This window comes from Pseudonaja textilis, chromosome 1 (assembly GCF_049901715.1).
Source record: "Pseudonaja textilis isolate UNSWEBS1 chromosome 1, rPseTex1.2, whole genome shotgun sequence".
In the NCBI taxonomy this organism is placed as follows: domain Eukaryota; kingdom Metazoa; phylum Chordata; class Lepidosauria; order Squamata; family Elapidae; genus Pseudonaja; species Pseudonaja textilis.
Genome location: NC_141990.1, coordinates 10,406,766 through 10,428,644, shown reverse-complemented (window position 1 = coordinate 10,428,644; position 21,879 = coordinate 10,406,766). Strand labels below are relative to the sequence as shown.

The 21,879-nt window shown below is 42.2% G+C and overlaps 1 protein-coding gene across 2 annotated transcripts in view; it reads left to right on the top strand.

Moving 5' to 3' along the window:
• Positions 1 to 21,879, top strand: part of NF1 (neurofibromin 1) — a 207,901-nt gene that overhangs the window by 174,732 nt on the left and 11,290 nt on the right. For both annotated transcript variants that reach the window (XM_026710278.2, XM_026710277.2), the window contains 12 exons: positions 23 to 137; positions 2,790 to 2,891; positions 5,180 to 5,320; positions 7,319 to 7,445; positions 8,895 to 9,026; positions 10,199 to 10,334; positions 11,887 to 12,044; positions 12,993 to 13,115; positions 13,870 to 13,997; positions 15,170 to 15,270; positions 18,736 to 18,878; positions 20,825 to 20,871. In XM_026710278.2, the coding sequence (XP_026566063.1) occupies positions 23 to 137; positions 2,790 to 2,891; positions 5,180 to 5,320; positions 7,319 to 7,445; positions 8,895 to 9,026; positions 10,199 to 10,334; positions 11,887 to 12,044; positions 12,993 to 13,115; positions 13,870 to 13,997; positions 15,170 to 15,270; positions 18,736 to 18,878; positions 20,825 to 20,871 (1,453 nt within the window). The remainder of the gene's footprint in view (positions 1 to 22; positions 138 to 2,789; positions 2,892 to 5,179; positions 5,321 to 7,318; positions 7,446 to 8,894; positions 9,027 to 10,198; positions 10,335 to 11,886; positions 12,045 to 12,992; positions 13,116 to 13,869; positions 13,998 to 15,169; positions 15,271 to 18,735; positions 18,879 to 20,824; positions 20,872 to 21,879) is intronic.

The following is a 21,879-nucleotide window of genomic DNA, read 5'->3' as shown; positions in this document are numbered from 1 at the left end:
GACCGGCTTTCTTCCTTGACAGGTTTGCATTCCAGTATAATCCATCCCTCCAGCCACGAGCCCTTGTGGTGTTTGGTTGCATTAGCAAACGGGTGTCACATGGACAGATAAAGCAAATCATCCGGATTCTGAGCAAGGTGTGTCCTTCAGTTTTGACTTTCCAGAACTTTCTCTCTCTCTCTTTCTTTTTTTTTCTTCCTTTTGTATTTGCATACAGGTAGTCCTTGACTTATGATCACAGTTGGGACCAGAACTTCTATTACTATGCAACACAGTTAAGTGAGTCATGCCCAATTTTATGACGGTTTTTGGGGTTTTTTTGGCCACTGTTAAACAGGTCGTTGTACTTGTTAAGTGAATCATGTGGTTGTTAAATGAATCCAACTGTCAGTGTTCCAAAAAACCTCAACTACAATCAATAACTCTGAGGCAGACATCTTCTTAAAGGTTCCTTTTATTAGAGTAGTAAAGTGGCACATCTGGGAATCTGAAAGTTCCGAGTTTCCCTCCAATACATAAAAAATTACAAATCCACCCCCTGCACCCATCATTCCATCACATGCCCCAAACCACCATCTGTCCCAACTTGAGACATTCCCTCAACCATTCCTCAGCCAGGTGCAGAAATAACATGACCTTGATTTTAAAGAAAAATGCTATTATGTCTAACTACATACGCTCCACGAAATTCCCCCCTCCCATTTTCCCAGGCTCAAGAATGCAGCAGCGTAGAAGCTTCTGGTGCTAATGTGGCTTCCAAAGTTGACACCGACTTCCCCCCATTGACTTTGCTTGGCAAAAGCCGGATTGGAAGGTTGCAAATGGCGGCCACGTGACCTCTATGTGCTATAACCATCCTAAATACGTGCCAGTTACCAAGCACCCCAATTTTGATTATGTGACTAGGGGATGCAGCAACAGTCATAAGTGCAAGGACTGATTGTAAGTCATTTTTTTCAGTGTCATTATAACTTTGAATGGTCACTAAACGAATGCTTCTGTGCTGAATTTTACACTGAGTGGAACAACTGTTTCTCTTTATGCTGCAGAGAACCAGAAATTTTAGTAGGCTGTATTGTAGAAAATTAAACCGCAATACCACCATTAAATGTCTGGTTTTTATAACATGCAAAGCTGTACTGGGCCAAAAGCCTTTCTCTCCTATCCCTTAAATTCAGTTCAGTTCATAATAGAGCTGGAAGGGACCTTGGAGGTCTTCTAGTCTAGCCCCCTGCTCAAGTAGGAGACCCTATACCATTTCAGACAAATGACTGTCCAGTCTCTTCTTAAAAACCTCCAGTGATATGAAGCATCCACAACTTCTGGAGGCCAGCTGTTCCACTGGTTGATTGTCCTATTAGGAAATTTCTCCTTAGTTCCAGGTTGCTTCTCTCCTTGATTAGTTTCCATCCATTGTTGGACAGTCCCTTGAAGGCCAAAGGATTGAGAAATTATTGTACATCTAGATCCAGTCCTCAAGGCAATGTCCGTGCAGTACGATAAATACACCAGGGTGAAGTTAAAGTAAACCTTTGGGGACAGGCAGTTTTAGGAAGTCACCTTGGCCTTTTCCTACTCAAATAATAACCCCACAGTCACCTTGGCCTTTTGCTACTCAAATAATAAAGGGCCAGTGAGAAAAGTAAGGAATTATCAGGTCTATCATAGAGAAGGCTGGTTTCCTGCAACTCTGCCTTTTCCTCCAATCATTGAGGCTGCCTCTTGTGCAGGTAATCACAGTTCATTTAATGACTGTCCGAAGTTACGACGACACTTGAAAAAAAAAACTTCTGGCCGTTTTTCATACTTACATCAATTCAGGGTCTCCACGATGATGTGATCAAAATTTGGACGCTTGGCAACTGACTCGTATTTATGATGGCTGCAGTGTCCCAGGGTCATATGATCACCTTTTGTGACCTTTCTGACAACCAAAGACAATGTCGAAGCTAGATTCATTAAATGACCACTGCAAGAATGATCGTAAAATGGGGCAAAACTCACTTATCAAATGTCTCACTGAGCAACAAAAGTTTTGGCCTCAATTGTGGTCGTAAGTTGAGGACTACCTGTATAGCATCGCATGAAACTGTTTGGGGCCCACAAATGCCAATTACGTAATCAGATCAACCCACAGTTGGAAGTAAAATCTAATGAGTTTTTAATAAATATCCAGTGCTAGTCATCTTTGATACCATGTACTGAATCTCATTTCACACATGCTGCATGCACACACAGAGAGACCACTAGATACTAAAATACTTGATCTTTTCCTCGTTTTATGTGGGGAGAGAGAGAGAGAGAGAGGTGGATTGTTTTTTTCTAATTGTGTTTTATATGGATCCACTCGTAATGTTTTTCATTCCCTGAGCTAATGCTGCAGCTGTACACAAGTGGGAATGTGCTAGCCAGGAATATATTGGTAGAACAGGTCAACTAAAAAAGAGGATGAAGGTTCCTCATCGTGGGATTGGAGCTTTTGGTTAACTAGGAAGAAATCTGTCATGGAGAAGAATCAAGGCAGAAGTGAAGTGCAAGTAATTTTTTAAAAAATCAGCACAGAAGGAGATAAAAGCCGAGGCTAGAGAAAGCAGAAAGTGAAACATCTATAGTTTTAATGGCTCAGTTCCAGGAAAAGCAAGGCAGAACAAAATGACTCCTTTTATCAGAGGCGTTCTGGATTGACTGAGGCACGAGGAAACAAGAAAGGAGAACCCATATCTGCAGGGATTAAAAATCAGTGTAAATAAGCTGATATTACTTTGATTGTTTTTTTAAACCAATGACAGGGTTTGGAGAGCTGCTTGAAAGGGCCAGACAACTACAACAGCCAAGTTCTGATAGAGGCCACCGTCATAGCCCTGACTAAGCTCCAGCCACTCCTTAATAAGGTAAACTGGTAGGGTCTCCAGCAGTTTGTTCTGTGTGACTCACTGGGCAGAAAAAGTGGGTGTTAGAATGTTCCAGGTGAGGGGATGTTTGGAAGCCGATGCTTGCATTTTTTTTAAAACCTGTTCCTTATTGCTCACTAGAAAATCTTGAAAATCTTGCCAATGATTTATTAGATTACTGGAGATCCTGAAGGATTGGAGGTATCGTTTTGGTGTGTCTGTTCCCCCCTCCTTCCCTTCAGCCTCTTGATCGCTTCCTGGTTCTCAGCAAATTCGGTCCAAACCGCAGTTTCCAATTCTGTTTAGAGTCAGCAGTAATTTGTTTTCACTGACATGTGATTGATTTGGCCATATTCAGAGAAAGAAGTGGGAGGGGAAAAAGGGAGGTTTGTCCCAAAGATGTTTTATTTTCTGCTGGACTTTCTTGGTTTGTATCTTTGAAAACATTTAGCTTTTCATCCAAAGAAGCAGGGGTGGGATCCGACTGGCATAACAACCGGTTCGGGGAGCGTGCGCATGTGCATCAGACGTGTGCTGCACGCACATGCACGCTACCAAACATTTACCTTCTCGAGCTGATGAGCGGCACTCAGCTGTGCCATGCAAAGCAGCTGAGGATGAAAATACAACCCCTAAAGGTCAGCCTAGAGCCCAGCCAGGCGGGAGAGCCAAACAGCAGACCGAAACCTCGTCCCGGTGAACTGGTTCAGTGTCAGCTGCTCTTCGGAGCTACCGGTTCTATAGAACTGGACCGAACCAGTAGGATCCCACCCCTGTCAAGAAGTCTCTTGGAAGAGAAGTGAAATGTTTTCCGAGAAAAAAACCAAGAAAGTCCAGTTTCCTTTTTGGGGAAAAGGAGCTTTGAACAACGCCTTCACATGTCAGTGAAGGCAAAGCACTCTTGACCTGGATGATTGAGAATCTCCATGAACAAGAAGTTATATCTACCCAAAAGAGTGGGAGGCAGAGTGTAAGATGATTCCTCTCTCAAGGAGTCCCATCTAGTGAGACCAAGAAGAAGATCCTTCTCAGTGGTGGCTCCTTCCCTTGAACCTCTTGGAGCATCATCCCCATGGAGATAAGATTGGCCTCACCTTGATATTCTTTCAAAGGCCCTGAAGACATGGTTCTGCCAGCAGGCCTGGGGATCCCAGGGTGATATAACAGATAACAGATATTCAGAGTTGGAAGGGATCTTGTAGGTCATCTAGTCCAACCCCCGCCCAAGCAGGAGACCCTACACCATTTCTGACAGATGGCAGTCCAATTTCTTCTTGAAAGTCTCAAGTGATGGTGCTCCCACAACTTCCGAGGGCAACTTCTGTTCCATTGGTTGATTGTTCTCCCTGTCAGAAAGTTTCTCCAGGTTAAATCTCTCCTTGTTCAGTTTCCATCCATTATTCCTTGTCTGGCCTACAGGCACTTTAGAAAATAGCTTGACCCCTTCCTCCTCTCTGTGGCAGCCCCTCAAATATTGGAAGACTGCTATCCTGTCTCCCCTGGTCCTTCTCTTTACTAGACTAGCCAAGTCCAGTTCCTGCAACCGTTCATTGTATGTTTTAGCCTCCAGTCCCCTAATCATCCTGGTTGCTCTTCTCTGTACTTTTTCTAGAGTCTCAACATCTTTTTTATAATGTGGTGACCAAAACTGGATGCAGTATTCTAGGTGTGGTCTTACTAAGGCATTATAGAGTGGTATTAGTACTTCCCTTGATCTTGATTGTATCCCTCTGTTAATACAATTTAGGATTGCATTGGCTTTTTTGGCTGCTGTTGCACACTGCTGGCTCATATTTAGCTGGTTGTCCACTAAGACTCCAAGATCCCTCTCACAGTTTCTGCTATTGAGCCTGGTTTCACCCAGTCTATATGTGTACTTTTGGTTTTTCTTGCCTAATCAAGTGGTTGGATTGATTGTTGTTACATGGGGGTTTATTGGGTTTTGTATTTGAGGTTTTATTTCTGTAAGCCGCCTGGAGTTAGCACAGGTAAATTGGATAGCCATGTCAGTTTTCCTAAAATAAATATGTTTGACGCAGTTTCATGGGCAATATGAAGGGGCAGCCTGTTCATATATTCCTACTCCATCTGCCCAAAGTTGTTGTTTTCAGAGGATCAGTGCTCACTGATGATGTTACTCAGTGTGGTAATGAAACGTCTGTAAGCTGCAAATCACCAAGCTCAGAGAGCACCAAAGACCCCACAGTTTAACCCTATATTACAAGTATTCCCTTCTATCAAAATGACGTGCTCCAATTCTGTCATTTTGTTCCTCTGTTTCTGTTTAGGACTCACCTATGCACAAGGTACTGTTTTGGGTGGCCATGGCAGTTCTACAGCTGGACGAGGTCAATCTGTATTCTGCAGGCACAGCTTTACTTGAGCAGAACCTTCACACTCTGGACAACCTCCGGGTATTTAATGATAAAGTAAGCAAACCATTTCCCAGAACACACAAGAACAAAAGAAAACCTGAATGTTCTTTTAGCGTTGTTGTAATAGGCGTCATCTTTTCACCAGTGGTGAATCAGTTTTGAAAAAAGTGAGCTTCTTCCTTGTTGAAAAGTAGCTTGAGTTTTAAGAATGTAATGTTGTTTGACGTTCCTTGAGTTTCAAGAAATGAGATTTTTATCTCATCGCGCCCAGGGTTATTTTTAATATCCCAGTAAAATTCCAAGCGCTGTCGTAAGATTAGGTGATGCATACTAAAATTGACCAGTAGGGCTGCAGACCAAAATAGAACGTGGAAGACAAAAGCAAAGACAAATAGATCTTGGATGCACCCACCTTATGCTGTTTTTTTCCCCAGAGGTATTTTTAGACTGCTTTTGGTTTCTTGTGAGATATAATTCCAATCACTTTAGCTCACTTTTTATATACCACCAAGGCCAACTTGTCTTGTTCAACAAGCCACAGTTTATCCCAAGGTGCTTTTTCAAGAGGCAACTGTACTTTGTTTTTCTTTGAAGACATTTCCCTTCTCATCCAAGAAGCTTCTCCAGCTCTGACTGGATGGTGGGGAATGGAAGGATTTATACCCCTCACAAACAGCTGGTCATTTGCATTCTTTTAGAGAGTCATTGAGTCCACTTGGAAGTTTATCTCTGTCCTCAGGGTCACCTGAGAAGTGCAAATGGGTGTGGAGCCTTCTTGGAACTGCTGAAAGGGCTGTGTTGTAGACTGGAGATAGATGATGTTGTAACTCCCCCCTCTCCCCGGTTGAGAAAGGGCCGTTAATTTTGACATACTTGTCTTCTCGGACCCCTCTTTCAAACCAGTGGTCCTCTCTGTCCAAAATGTAGACTTTGCTGTTTTCAAAACAGTGGCCTTTGTCTCTAAGATGCAGGTGGACTGCTGAATCTTGTCCTGATGGGTCTGTTCTCGTATGTTTTGCCGTGCGTTTGTGAAGTGGTTGTTTTGTTTCTCCAATGAGCAGATTTGCACATTGTGTCTGTGGTATCCGTGGGGTAGACAAGCTTCTGCTTTCGTGTATCCTTGGATTGAAAGTGTGCACGCATGTTGTGTTGGTTGAAAATCATCCTGAATGTTTCAGACATTCCTGCAACGTATGGAATGTATTCTAAAAGAATACAAATGACCAGCTGTCTGCGAGGAGTATAAATCATTCTATTCCCCATCATCCAGTCAGAGCTGAAGAAGCTTTTTGGATGAGAAGTGAAACACCTTCAAAGAAAAACAAAAAAGTCCAGTTTGCCTCTCGAAAAAGCATCTTTGCGACAACCATGATCTGCATGACTGTGAATCTCCATAGACATGAAGCCACAGTTTAAAAATCTGTTGGTCTTATCTGTGAATCCGACCAAAGACTGTTCAAAAGTTCTTGTTATTTTTTTTAAAATCCTGATTTATAAAATAAAACATAGTGGATATGTTTACACAATCTCTTCCAGGAATCACCAAGAACACTCCCAGCCAATACTGGTTGGGCAATGAAGTGTCTGCAAGGAAACCACCAAGCTTAGAAAGAAGCAAGTACTCCTCAGTTCAATCTTGAGCACTTTGCAGCCCACAGATGCTGCTGAAAAAGGAAACCCTACTTAATTTAATTACTTGCCAGTGTTCTTTGACCATAAACTGTTATTAGCAGTCTTTGTTTATCCAGGATATAGAGTGAATTCCAAAATAGAAGCGAATGTAAGGAGCTCAGGTCTGAACTGTGGAGTCTTTGGTCCGCTCTCTGCTTGGTGTCCGCTGATGATGTCACTTAGTTGAGTAATGAAATATCTGTAAGCAAGCAACCAAGCTCAGAGAACACCAAGATCTCCACAGTTCAGACCTGAGCTACAAATATTTTCTTCTTCCGTGAGTTGACTGTTGAATGTGTCTCCATGGAATGAATTGAGCAAGTGTGGGGTCTTTTTCTGACGGAGTGTCTGATGCCTGCACCTTGGCTTCTTCCCGGACAGAGCCCCGAGGAAGTCTTCATGGAGATCAGGAGGCCTCTAGAGTGGCACTGTAAGCAGATGGACCATTTTGTAGGACTCAATTTCAACTCCAATTTCAACTTTGCACTTGTGGGACATCTGCTAAAAGGTAGGAAGGCAATGTGGTGGCTTAATTTTCTTGCTGTAAGGCCCAGTCAACTGTACACAACAACAATTGTGTCCAGAATTGTAGGAATTCTGTATTCTGTATACTGTGCCTATGAACTGCATCAGAAGAGGATCTTTAGAGTTCCTTGAAGGGGAACAGAAGACACTGAAGAGAGAGACGGGAGGGGGAAAGAGAAAAAAAAATACCTAGACTTAATAGGCTGAAAGGAACGGTTGTGATAGAAACTGAGATGCACTTCAGGAAAAGACACAGTTTCCACAAACAAAGCCCTGATTTGAGACTTGGGTCATTGGTGCAAAGGGAAGATCTGTTTATTGTTCAAGAATTGTTTCTGGATGACAAAGGGAAATTGTTGCTATGTGTTAGAGGCCAAAGTGGCTGCCCACTTTTCTTCTCCTTGTGCCTTGCTTTAGAATTCAAGATGGTTGAATAGATTATCCTCTTTCAAAAATTTTTTTCTTCCATTCAATTGTGTCGGATTCTCAAAGACTGCTTCAGCAAGCCCTTGCAATGTTCTTGGCAACGTTTTTCAGAGGTAGTTTGCCATTGCCTCTTTCCTAGGGCCAAGCGGGAGTGACTGGCCAAGATCACCCATCTGGCTTTTGCTTAAAGCAGGACTAGAACTCACAGTCTCCCAGATTCTAGCTTGATGCCTTAACCAGTATAGCAAACCTGGCCCTCACTCTTTCAGATTACATATAGAAAAACAAATGAGTGAAAAAATATATATGTAAGCGTAAGTAAAGAAGTAGCAGCACAAGATGTTGGCCATTGTTGAATTTCCCCCTTCCTGAACTGCTAGTTTTCTGCATCCGAGGAGCAATTAGGCTTAGAAATCATTCTGGTTTTCCCATCTTGTAATGTTTGTTCTATCGGTATCTTTCTGTGTAAATTAGGCCTAGCGTTTTTGAGGGATTGATGTGTCAATACTCCTGACAATAAACAACACAATCCCTTTCAGTGTCCCTTCATTCAAACTTGGGATTTTAAATTCGAGTCAACAGTGCTTCTTCCCTTTGAGCAAAAGCCTCAAAAATGCACCACATTTTTTTTATTTATTAAATTTATATGCCGCCCATCTCTCCATCTTTTTTCCTCCAGAATCCCAGATTCTAAGGCTTGATTACTTGCAGTACATTCTTGCTGTCTTTCTGGAGATTCGCACTCACTTTGGAAACCACTAAAAAGTAGTGGTTAGTATTGCTAACTTTGCACAAACCTTTTAGTTATGAGAATCAGCCGTGTGCTATGCAGATTACTGAAGTCCAGTTTTCACTGGATGGCTAAACCTGTTCAACTCCTACCCCGGTTTCTGAGTGCCCGTTTAAGTTTATGCATCATCTCTTTAAGACATTTCCCCACTTTTTGACCGTCGCTTTTCTTTCTTTGCAGATACCTGATTGTTTAACACACTGTTTATTTCACTAGGTTACCGGCACCCATCTCCGACCATAGTAGCAAGAACAGTAAGGATTCTGCATACACTCCTGGCTCTGGTTAACAAACATAGGAACTGTGATAAGTTTGAGGTGAATACCCAGAGTGTGGCTTACCTTGCAGGTAAAAACCCCAAATCTATGAGGTTTGTATCCATTCCGGTCCAACCCAAACTGGGTAATACACAGCATGAAAGTGTTCCTCTCAATCCATAACAAAATGTGAGCTGTATCCATAGCCATCTATATATAATAGTAATGACACTGCCTAAAATGGAAAGGCTTGATCTCAGTCCTTACTCAATCCCCCCATTCCCAGCTATAACACTTAGAGACCTTCTTTGAATATTTTCACTATAATTGCCAGGTTCTCAGTCTTGGAAACGTTAAGGTAGGTGGACTTCAACTTCCAGCTGCCCCAGGGTCACGTGATTAAAATTCAGATGCTTGGCAACTGGTTCATATTTATGACAGTTGCAGAGTCCCAGGATCATGTGATCACTTTTTGCGACCTTCTGACCAGTAAAATCAATGAGGAAGCCAGATTCATTTAACAATCATGTTACTAACGTAACAACTGCAGTGATTCACTTAACAACTATGCCAAGAAAGGTCGTAAAATGGGGCAAAACTCACTTAACAACTGTCTCATTTAGCAGCATAAATTTTGGGCTCAATTGTGGCATTAAGTCAAGAACGAGCCATACCCGTTTAAGTCCATAAGCCTTTTCTTTTAAGACAAGGATCATCATCATCATAGCATCCGGTGATCCTAAAACACTATCTGCACCCCTCCATTGAAATAATAATATAAAGATGCAGACTGAAATGTTATGAAATATCCAAAATCTTGTGAGAGTTCAGTATTCCTTTGAGGTTCCTTATGTAGGCATTGTCATCACGTGGAAACCCAGAGGCAGATTTGCCAAAATCATTTGGAGGGTTTGCCAAGATGTAATAGAAATGGTAATAGAAATGTTGGGGGATGGGTATCTTTTGTTGAGGATTGAACAAGAGTCATATCATGCTTTAGAATTTTGGAGACTAGAATTTTGTCACAGTGGAGAACTGGCAGTGCCACGCCCCCCCCCGCCCCCCCCGAATTTTATTTTTATTTCTTTAAAATGAAAATGAACAGAACTGAGTTTCTCAAGATTCTGAGTTTTTGATGTAATAGTTGATAGTGAGTTTTCACTAAATTCTAAAAGAAGAATGCTATCTCTGCTTTTGGAAGAAGAATGTGAAATACGTAAAATACCCTTTGAACTTTTATGTCCTTTCTTTTTGTCTGTTCAGCTCTGCTGACTATGTCTGAGGAAGTTAGGAGCCGGTGCAGCTTAAAGCATAGGAAATCGCTCCTCTTGACAGATATTTCAATGGAAAACGTTCCGATGGAGACATACCCCATGCACCTCAACGAAGCCAGTTGTAGGTCAGTGGACTTTTGAAAACTTTATTAAGGATACGGACAGTTCTATAATATTCTATCTAATAGAATTGTGCGTTAAATTCAGACATCTGTCCCTTGATGCTGTTCTTTGGTGCAAAATGACATTTAAGAAGGGTCCTGGAAAGACACTTCAACCCACGAGTTATTCTCCAGCTGGGAGAGAATTTGTTTTTGCAAATTACTAAAGGCGGTTTATAATTTATGGATAAATGATTTATGGCACAGGAAAAAAAAATGGGGAAAGGTGGGAGGCAAAAGACAAAATTACTTGCAACTAAAATTATTCTGGGGAAAAAAAGAGCTGTAAAGGACTTGACCCTGGAAGGCTCAAGCATGGTGTTTCACTAGCTAGATTCATACACTGGCTGCATTCAAACAATATGCTAAATGATAGTTAGATTAACCAGGGTAACTGAATTCAGTTTCCTGGGCTGACTTTATGGAATATTTTTAACATAATCTAACCGCTGTATTTACGAGACATGCTATACTGAAATAAATTATGGATGAGAGCCTGGTTCATAGAGTAATCTGGCTAGTTCTCATAATATGCTAAACCATAAATCATTCTATTTCATTCTAGTTAATCCACATGTTTCAATAGAAGAGAATATCTATAGTTTGGGGATGAATTGTGGGCTTCTTGGTTGTCTCTGAGCTTGGTTATTTGCTTGCAGGCCATTTATGACCCAACTAGGTAATATCATCAGTTCTGAGGCTAATGCCATCTAGCTAATAATACAGATTATAAAACAGTTGCAAGCAAACACCAAGAACTCTGTGACTGGGGTTGTATAACCCCAGTCGCAGAATCAGAAAGACTGAATATTCAGAATTAGAAAGATTGAATATTCAAATACTGGTAAGATGTGGTTGTGGTTTAGCGATTCGTGTGTATACAGCCATTGTGTGAAGTTGCTGTTTGTTTGAACAAGCCAGAGTCAGACTTGGACACAGATAGAGCTTGCTTTGTATCTTTCCGAATTCCTCTTCCTTGAAGGTTAGAAGCTTGTCCTGAACAAACCATTCATGACATGACACATTCACATTAACCCATAGTTTCACTGAATAAATTTTCAACAAACTGCTTTCAAATTACCCTAAAACAAGATATGACATTCATTCATTGTCTGGGCGCCAAATACGCTGCCGCATTACTTATGTCTCCTTCTGGGGGAGTCTAGTAGAACGGACACTAAAGAAGCGGCAGTAGAACCTGGGCATCTGCTGAGGTGTAAGAGAGTAAATGACGTGACACATGTCGTGATACCATCGAGCAAACCATGAAATCCATCATCACTTGTGTGATGGCATCATTAAGTCCACAGCATCAATATATTAATTCCAGCTATGTCTTGGGAAAATGCTCAGATCCATTGTGGCATTGAATCATCCCAACTTTGGGCCAAAGCACTAGATGTAAGGTATTTGCACTCGATTTGGTAAAAGGAAGAAAGCTCACGTTGTCTGACCAATGACTGGCTGTGTGGAGATGGTTTGTTTTTGAAATGACGGCTTTCTTTTTTCTCTTTAGGACACTAAGAGAAAACCAGCCCTGGTCTTCTCCCAAGAACTCTGACAGACATCTCGCTGCTAGTTACCCAACTGTTGGGCAGATCAGTCCCCGCACAAGGAAATCCATGAGCCTGGATATGGGACAGCCTTCTCAAGCCAACACTAAAAAGCTGCTAGGTTGGTTGGATGTGTCAATCTTTTAACCACAAAGATTTGGGACAAGCATTAACACGACCAGAACAGACAAAGGCCCATTTGCAAACTTGCTTTAGACATTCTCATCAAATATACCTTTTGTTTTCTATACAGGTATTCCTCGACTTACAACCACAATTGGGATCGGAATTCCCGTTGTAAGTTGTTGCAGTTGTAAATCGAGTTGGACCCGATTTTAGAACAGTTTTTATAGCAGTTGTTAAGTGAATCACCGCAGACATTAAGTGAATCACACAATCGTTAACAAATCCAGCTTCCCCAATGGGCTTGTTTTTTTTTTGCTGAAAATCAACAAAAAAGGTTGCAAATCACAATCACATGACCGTAGGGCGCTACAACCAGTCCTAAATGCAAGCCAGTTGCCAAGCGCCCCAATTGCGATCATGTGGTTGTGGGGTGGTGCGACCATCATAAGTGCAAGTTCAGGTCATTAGATCACTTTTTCCAAGGCCATCGTAACATTGAAGCGTTGTTAAGTGGACGGGTGTAAGTCGAGGACTACCTGTATTAAATAGAGGAGAGGTGGAACGTTGATAGAATCTAGAATCATGTTATCTCATACTCCCTTCAGTTCCACCAGGCTGCGACTTTGCAGCCTATGGAGGCTACTGTTGCTGAAAAAAACAGGAAATCCTGCTTAATTTCTTGCCAGTATTCTTTGAATCACAAACTATTATTTGCAATCTCTGTTTAATCCAGGTTGCAAAGTGGATTCCAATAGAAGAAAATATGTGTAGTTCAGGATTGAACTGTGGAGTCCTTAGTCCTCTCTGCTTGGTGTTCACTGATGGTGTTACCTAGTTGGGTAATGAAGCATTTGCAAGCATACAACCATGCTCAGGAAACACCAAGGACTACACAGGAACGGCTTACAGGAGCAAGCAAGTTTAACTGGTTTCATTTTCATAGGTACCCGAAAAAGTTTTGACCACTTAGTGTCGGACACAAAAGCCCCTAAAAGACAAGAAATGGAATCCGGGATCACCACACCTCCAAAAATGAGGAGAGTAGCAGAAAATGATTATGAAATGGGTAAGACTTTAAGCAGAATGGCCTAAGAACTAGTTGCTGTGTTTATTTAATTAAAATGCTTTGTACAATTATTTATTTTGGTGTTGCTCACTTGGTATGCTAGAGTACAATAAAATCTACCAATACACAATAGAGCAAAGTTTCCCAGGGTTGGAATTAATTTGTGCGATGGACCTCACACCCTGAATCTGCCGTGCATAGCACCTTCTGAACAGATTCTAAGGGTACATTGGAGAATTTCTTCCTCCCGTTTCATGAGAGAGATATTGCAGTAGATATTGTTCATTGGCTTCTGCCCAAAATTGGGACCTTACAGAAGTATAAAATAGATCTCGCTAATTGAAACGTTTAAATTAGAATAAAAACATTTGCATGCTATGAGATGTTGTCATTGTTTATTTTACTGTTCTGCTATCTTACTTCAGTTTACCTATTTCTTCCTTGTTGTTGTTGTAAGCTGCCTGGGGAAGCTCCATGGCAAGAGAGATGACAAATAAATTTAACAAATAAATAAAACTGTGTGAAAGACACTCACAGAAAAAAGGCCCTTTTGCCAGTCTAGTTACAGCAATGACTGTTGGTCTGACTACAGAGATGTTTCATGGTTGAGATAAGATTGGAATTGAATCCTCAGTCGTCTTCCCAACTCTTTCATTTGAAACTTCATTGTGTCTCATAGTTATTGAGTGAGCCTTACCTAGAACATAAGAGCTGTTGCTATCCCTGGTTATAACACATGGGTTCCTTCCTGCAGAAACACAAAGGATATCACCCCAACAGCACCCCCATCTCCGTAAAGTATCTGTGTCCGAGTCTAACGTCCTCCTAGATGAGGAAGTCCTCACCGATCCCAAAATCCAAGCTCTGCTGCTGACTGTCCTTGTAAGTATATCATCCAGATCACATGACGATCCTTCCTGGAAATACTGCTTGAAGAATAACAACTGCAATGATAGGTGGTCCCTTTCCTAAGGAGACCTGTTCCAGAAAGTCCTTAATTTGGGTACTTATGGAAAGGAAAGTACACAAATCCTAACCAAGCATTTCTGCACAAACCAGGGTAGGCTGAGGAACAAAACATGTCAGGATGGCATACATATTCAATACAAAAAAGATGCTCTAGAACAGGTGTGTCAAATTCAAGGCCCTAGAGCCAGATCCGGCCCGCGGAATGCTTAGATCTGACCTGCAGGGTTGTCCTGGAAACTGTGAAGGACCGCTCTACGGTGCCTCTGCCAGTGAAAATGGAGCTCGGGAGGACTGCATGCGGCCCTCCTGAGCTCTGTTTTCACTGGCAGAGGGTCACAGCCGAAAACGGAGCTTGGGAGCCTGTTTTTGCTGGCAGAGTGCTTGGGCCACCACAGGCGCCCCCGACACAAGTGATGTCGAGCCTGGCCACGCCCACCTTGGACCCCCGAGGTCAAACAGAACCCAGATATGTCACTCAATGAAATTGAGTTTGACATCTCTGCTCTAGAAAGTTTGCAGAGAAGAGCAACAGAGATGATAAAGGATCTGGAAAACTAAATCATATGATGAGTGGTTGAGGGAACTAGATACATCTAGCCTATTGAAGAGAAGAATTTGGGGGAGATGATTGCCTGTCTTCCAAAACTTGAGGGGCTGTCACATAGAAGAGGATTGGTCTATTCTCCAAAGCACCAGAAGGCAGGACAAGAAGTAATGAGTGGAAGCTTGTTAAAGAGAGGTCCAACCTAGAAATAAGGAGAAATTCCTGATAGTGAAAACAATGAATTAGTGGAATAGCTTCTGGGTGCTCCATCCACCGGAGGTTCTCAAAAATAGACTGGACAACTATTTGCCTGGGATGGTACAGGGTCTCTTGCCTTAAACAGGGTTGGACGAAACAGAAGACCTCCAAATTCCCTTCCAGCATTGTGGTTCTATGTGCTGTGTGTAAGACAAAAGCTCTGCCCATTTTGACTATGTGCTGTCTGTAACTAGAGTTGATTTAAGCTTAATAGCTCATTAGAAATTGCTAATTAATGTTTATCATTGCTCCTCTTCCCTCTCCCACTTTTTTCTTTGGACAGGCAACGTTGGTAAAGTACACAGCAGATGAGTTTGACCAGCGAATCCTGTATGAGTATTTAGCAGAAGCCAGTGTGGTTTTCCCAAAGGTCTTTCCTGTTGTGTAAGTGTTGAATTTTTTAAAGGAAGTAATTTCCTTGCCAAATCTTAATCTGCAAGATGTGATTTTTGAACATCTCCCTGTGTACTCCGGCTCTGGAGGAGTTCACTTGAAATCATGCAGGCAGAAAGAAAGAATGTGATGGAATATATTTGGTGGGACATAAATATTAAAGAAGTCCCTGCAAACGTGCTCAAGTTTAAAATTGTGTGATGTCTGAAGCAGCCTTTAAAATAGCATTTCTCAACTTTAGCCATTTTAAGCCATGGATGGACTTCAACTCGCAGAATTCCCCAGCCCAACATCTGTGTGATCCTCCCAAAACCCACCCAAATTTGTCATGCAGTTTCCAAGAGTATAGTATAGCTGATGGGATTATAGATTTATAAAAACAAGAGTTGGCTTTCGAGATGAACATGACAATTGTGGGTTTATCTACCTACATCTGCACCCTAGAATTCTGGTAGTGATTATACTTTGATATGGTGCTTAAAAGGTTTTATGGAGTTAACAGATAATCAGAGTTGGAAGGGACCTTGTAGGTCATCTAGTCCAACCCCCCGCCCAAGTGGGAGACCCTACACCATTTCTGACAAATGGCAGTCCAATCTCTTCTTGAAAGTCTCAAGTGATGGCGCTCCCACAACTTCCATGGGCAACTTCTGTTCCAGTGGTTGATTGTTCTCAGTGTCAGAAAGTTTCTCCTTATTTCCAGGTTAAATCTCTCCTTGTTCAGTTTCCATCCATTATTCTTTGTTTGGCCTACAGGCGCTTTAGAAAATAGCTTGACCCCTTCCTCCTCTCTGTGGCAGCCCCTCAAATATTGGAAGACTGCTATCCTGTCTCCCCTGGTCCTTCTCTTTACTAGACTAGCCAAGTCCAGTTCCTGCAACCATTCATTGTATGTTTTAGCCTCCAGTCCCCTAATCATCCTGGTTGCTCTTCTCTGTACTTTTTCTAGAGTCTCAACATCTTTTTTATAATGTGGTGACCAAAACTGGATGCAGTACTCTAGGTGTGATCTTACTAAGGCTTTATAGAGTGGTATTAGTACTTCCCCTCATCTTGATTGATTGATCCCTCTGTTAATACAATTTAGGATTGCATTAGCTTTTTTGGCGACTGCTGCACACTGCTGGCTCATATTTAGCTGGTTGTCCACTAAGACTCCAAGATCCCTCTCACGGTTACTGCTATTGAGCCTGGATTCACCCAGTTTATATGTGTATTTTTGGTTTTTCTTGCCTAAGTGTAGGACTTTACTTTTCTCTACATTGAATTTCATTTTATTAGATATGGCCCAGTGTTCTACTCTGTCAAGATCCATCTGGATCTTGAGCCTGTCTTTTGGGGTGTTAGCTATTCCTGCCAGCTTAGTATCATCTGCAAATTTGGTAAGTTCCCCTTCTATTCCCTCATCTAAGTCATTAATGAAGATATTGAAGATTCTAAGGGCCTAAGATGGAACCTTGTGGCACCCCACTGCTTACTTCCCTCCATGTAGACTTAGACCCATTAAGTACTACTTGTTGAGTACAGTTTGCCAGCCAGTTGTGAGTCCATCTAGTGGTGGTGCTATCTATTCCACTTTTTTTCTAGCTTACTAAGGAGTAGGTTGTGGTCTACTTTGTCGAATGCCTTGCTGAAATCTAAATATACACTGCTCAAAAAAATAAATGGAACACTTAAACAACACAATGTAACTCCAAATCAATCACACTTCTGTGAAATCAAACTGTCCACTTAGGTAGCCACATTGATTGACAATCAATTTCACATGCTGTTGTGCAAATGGAACAGGTGGAAAGCATAGGCAGTTAGCAAGACATCCCCAATAAAGGAGTGGTTCTGCAGGTGGTGACCACAGAGCACTTCTCAGTTCCTATGCTTTCTGGCTGATGGTTTAGTCACTTTTGAATGCTGGTGGTGCTTTCGCTCTAGTGGTAGCATGAGACGGAGTCTACAACCCACACAAGTGGCTCAGGTAGTGCAGCTCATCCAGGATGGCACATCAATGCAAGCTGTGGCAAGAAGGTTTGCAGTGTCTGTCAGAGTAGTGTCCAGAGCATGGAGGTGCTACCAGGAGACAGGCCAGTACATCAGGAGATGTGGAGGAGGCCGTAGGAGGGCAACAACCCAGCATCAGGACCGCTACCTCCGCCTTTGTGCAAGGAGGGACAGGAGGAGCATTGCCAGAGCTCTGCAAAATGACCCTCAGCAGGCCACAAATGTGCATGTGGCTGCTCAAACGGTCGGAAACAGACACCATGAGGGTGGTATGAGGGCCCAACGTCCACAGGTGGGGGTTGTGATTACAGGACGTTTGGCATTTGCCAGAGAACACCAAGATTGGCAAATTCGCCACTGGCGCCCTGTGCTCTTCACAGATGGGAGCAGGTTCACACTGAGCACATGTGACAGACGTGACAGGGTCTGGAGACGCCGTGGAGAACGTTCTGCTGCCTGCAACATCCTCCAGCATGACCGATTTGGCAGTGGGTCAGTAATGGTGTGGGGCGACACTTCTTTAGGGGGGTGCACAGCCCTCCATGTGCTCGCCAGAGGTAGCCTGACTGCCATTAGATACCGAGATGAGATCCTCAGACCCCTTGTGAGACCATATGCTGGTGCGGTTGGCCCTGGGTTCCTCCTAATGCAAGACAATGCTCGACCTCATGTGGCTGGAGTGTGTCAGCAGTTCCTGCAAGATGAAGGCATTGATGCCATGGACTGGCCCGCCCATTCCCCAGACCTGAATCCAATTGAGCACATCTGGGACATCATGTCTCGCTCCATCCACCAACGCCATGTTGCACCACAGACTGTCCAGGAGTTGGGGGATGCTTTAGTCCAGGTGTGGGAGGAGATCCCTCAGGACACCATCTGCCACCTCATCAGGAGCGTGCCCAGGCATTGTAGGGAGGTCATACAGGCATGTGGAGGCCGCACACACTATTGAGCCTCATTTTGACTTGTTTTACGGACATTACATCAAAGTTGGATCAGCCTATAGTGTTTTTTTCCACCTTAATTTTGAGTGTAACTCCAAATCCAGACCTCCATGGGTTGCTAAATTTGATTTCCATTGATAATTTTTGTGTGATTTTGTTGTCAGCACATTCAACTATGTAATGAACAAAGTATTTAATAAGAATATTTCATTCATTCAGATCTAGGATGTCTTATTTTTGTGTTTATTATTGTTCTGAGCAGTGTATTATGTCCACAGTATTTTGCTGGTCTACTAATTTAGTCACTGTGTTGAAGAATGAGTTGTCTAACTAGCACTGGGAGTGAAATTCTCTGGCAAGAATAATTGACTTTCACAGCCATTTTTATGCCAATACTCATTTCTATATTGTAATAAAAACCTTGATGGATAAACACCCTTGAAAACCCAATTATTTGCTGCAGTAAAAACTTGAACGGGGTAACCTGATTGAACATTGCATATATTTTGTTGTCTAGGCACAATTTATTGGACTTCAAGATAAATACTCTCTTATCGCAATGTCAGGATCCAAATTTATTGAATCCCATTCATGGGATTGTTCAGAGTGTGGTTTACCACGAAGAATCTCCACCACAATACCAGACGTCTTACCTGCAGAGTATGTATCTTCCAACTCTTTCAAGAACTGGGTGGGAAAAGGTCTGCTCAGATATAGAGTATATAATTTTAGGTATTCCCCACAATATTTATCTTTTATAGCATATAAGCCAGTGTTTCTCAACCTTGGTCACTTTATGGACTTCAATTCCCAGAATTCTCCAGCCAGCAAGACTGGACAGGGAATTCTGGGAGTTGAAGTCCACACATCTTGAAGTGACCAAAGTTGGGAAACATTGTGATTTAGAGGCCTAGAGTCATTCAAAACAGTGAGTTGGGTGGCATATAAATGTAACAAATATAATGTAGAAATATAAAAAATGTAAACGTTTTAAAATGTATATTTAAAAAAACCCTCTTTCATAGTTACCTTAGGTTACTTTCAAAAGAAAACTGTATAGTAAAATGAATTGTAGTAAAACACCAAAAGGCTGTTTGAGGGATGGATTTTTTTCATTCTCCATTGAAACAGCACAGCATTTTTTAACATTTCCCTCCCCGCTCCCTTCTACCTCTTGAGAGGGGGAAGGAAGTTTGATACTGTAGTGGAACACCTGATCCTGGGAGCTTGTGGGCTCCCTTTCACTGAAGGCCAGACAGTCACCTCTTGAAAAGGCTCCACTGAGAACTGGAATCCATGGTCTGTATGGTCCATTTCAGTTGTGTGTGCCTTGGCTTAAAGGAATACTGTGCCGTACCTTTTCTGACTTCTTTTGCAAAAAGACACACACAATTTCATCTGAAAGGTTTGCAGAGGGATGCAAAGGGATTGCCTTATCTTAAAAGTAACGGCCAAGAGTACTAATTCTATTTTATTTTACATTTAAAAATAATGCCCTTTGGGTACTTACTCCCTCATGATGACTGTCCTTCATGCAGATTTCTTATAAGAAAGGTTGGTTAAAAACTACAAAAAGGTAACCAAAGTTTTTAAACAGTGGTGGGATTCAACCAGTTTAACAACCAGTTCGGTGAGCGAGAGAGCGTGCGTTGCATTTGAAAATAGCAAGAAAACTTACTGTTTACTGCAGCCCCGGTGAGTAAAAAAAGCTGAGGCATGACAATTGGTGCTACCATGCCTATCAGCTGGGCTTTAAACAAAAGAAATATAGAACAGGATAGCACAGGGGCCGGTGGGCAGGGCCAAATAATTACCGGAACTACCGGTTCACCCAAACCAGTCCGTACCGGCTGAATCCCACTCCTGGTTTTAAAGCAACACAAATGCCACTCACTTACGAAGTAAAGCCATCTCCCTTCAGTGAGGATTTCAGAAGAATTTCTCTCCCATACACACACAGTCTCAATTCAATTCTCTTTGTTTTAAGTTGTTCCTCCCCTCCCATTTTAATGGGTGAACTGCAAGAAAGCAAATTCAGGGCTAATTTAAATATAGGGTTTATGCCTTAACAATTGCGTTTTTAACAACTGTATGGATCCTGCCTTAGGCATTAGACTACTGTATGTATTTTATTGCACATGTATTGGAAATGTCTGTTTTTGAGACATTGTTGGAGTATTAGTTACGATTTTGATGATAAATGTATAGATAGCTGAACCATTGAAGAATGTTAAACAAGCATAACACTTCAGAGAGTGAAAAAGATATGTTACATTTTGCACACCCAACCTGGTTTAGAAGTGTGAATTAAATCTCCCTTGTCTGCTATACATTCAATTATCTGTACCTGTTGACTAACCTCCAGGTATAGAATGGAGTTCTAGGACCTGAGGTGATAGGACAATTGTGCTTATGGCCGTAAGGGTGAGTCCCTTGATGGGTTCCTGGGGTGGTACAGGCATCAAAGTGATTAATCAGGATGTGTAGACCAGGCTTCAACCGAAGAATAAGAAGGAATGATTGCGGGTTATGTGGCAGTTAGCTTTCTCTCATCGTTTTCCTAATAAAACTACTCTCTCTTTGTTGCTGCTGCTGCTGATTTGCAGGTTTTGGATTTAACGGTTTGTGGAGGTTTGCAGGACCATTTTCTAAGGTGAGTAATTTGGGCTTCTTTCCAATTGAATGCCACATGGTGGCCTTGGTAAAATCAGGGTGGATGTGAGAGTTGAGTCCCGCTGGAGGGTTAATAAGGAAATTATCAGTAGTCACTGGAAACAGACTAATCTCAGAGCAGTTATGGGGCTGGAGGGGGAGGGGCAAACCATCTGTTTTGATCTTGGAATGGATGTTTCTGATTTGGATGTTTTCAGTCTTGAAATATTTTACAGACATATATATCATACGATATCATATTCGTATATTGTGAATTTTGATCATATGACCATGTGGATGCTGCAATAATTGTAAGTGCAAGGACTGGTCATAAGCCACTTTGATCAGTGCTGCTGTAACTTCAAATAGTCACTAAATGAATGTTTGTAAGTCGAAGATTACTTGTAGGGCAGAGGGTTGGACTTAGATGATTCTTGTGGTCCCTTCCAATTTGACAGTTCTGGGATTCTATGGAGCTAGGTTTCTCTCTCCTAGAATTCTGTTGAATTTACATAAACTGGAAGCTTCTGTACTTCCAAATCTCAAAAGTCAGTCCTAGAACTGTGCTGATAAGAAGACAGTGGAACTTCCGGTGATGACCTTAATCCGTTCTGAAAATTTGGTCATCACCTGATTTACTCGTCACCGGAAGCACATGCGTGTAAAAATAAAAATGGCGCAGAAGGGGAAATCGCCACCCTTTGGTCGGGAATGGAAGAGTTCGCAACCAGAGGTTCTACTGTAGCTGTACCCTTCCTCCCTGAATGGTTCCAGTGTAATAAGTGCTTTTAGACTAAGAACCTCCAAATACTTCAGGTCAAGAAACTAAGCCAAGATGGATGCCTCAAGCATTGCTAGCCATTAAGCCAAGATGGATGCCTCAAGCACTGTTAGCCAGTCTATTCTGCATCTAGGTCCAGTCCATTGTGCCATCCTTTGCCTTGTTGGTTGCTAGTTCTCATTCACTCTTCATAACGCCAGGCCTCTCTTTCCTTTTCTTGGCCTCCTG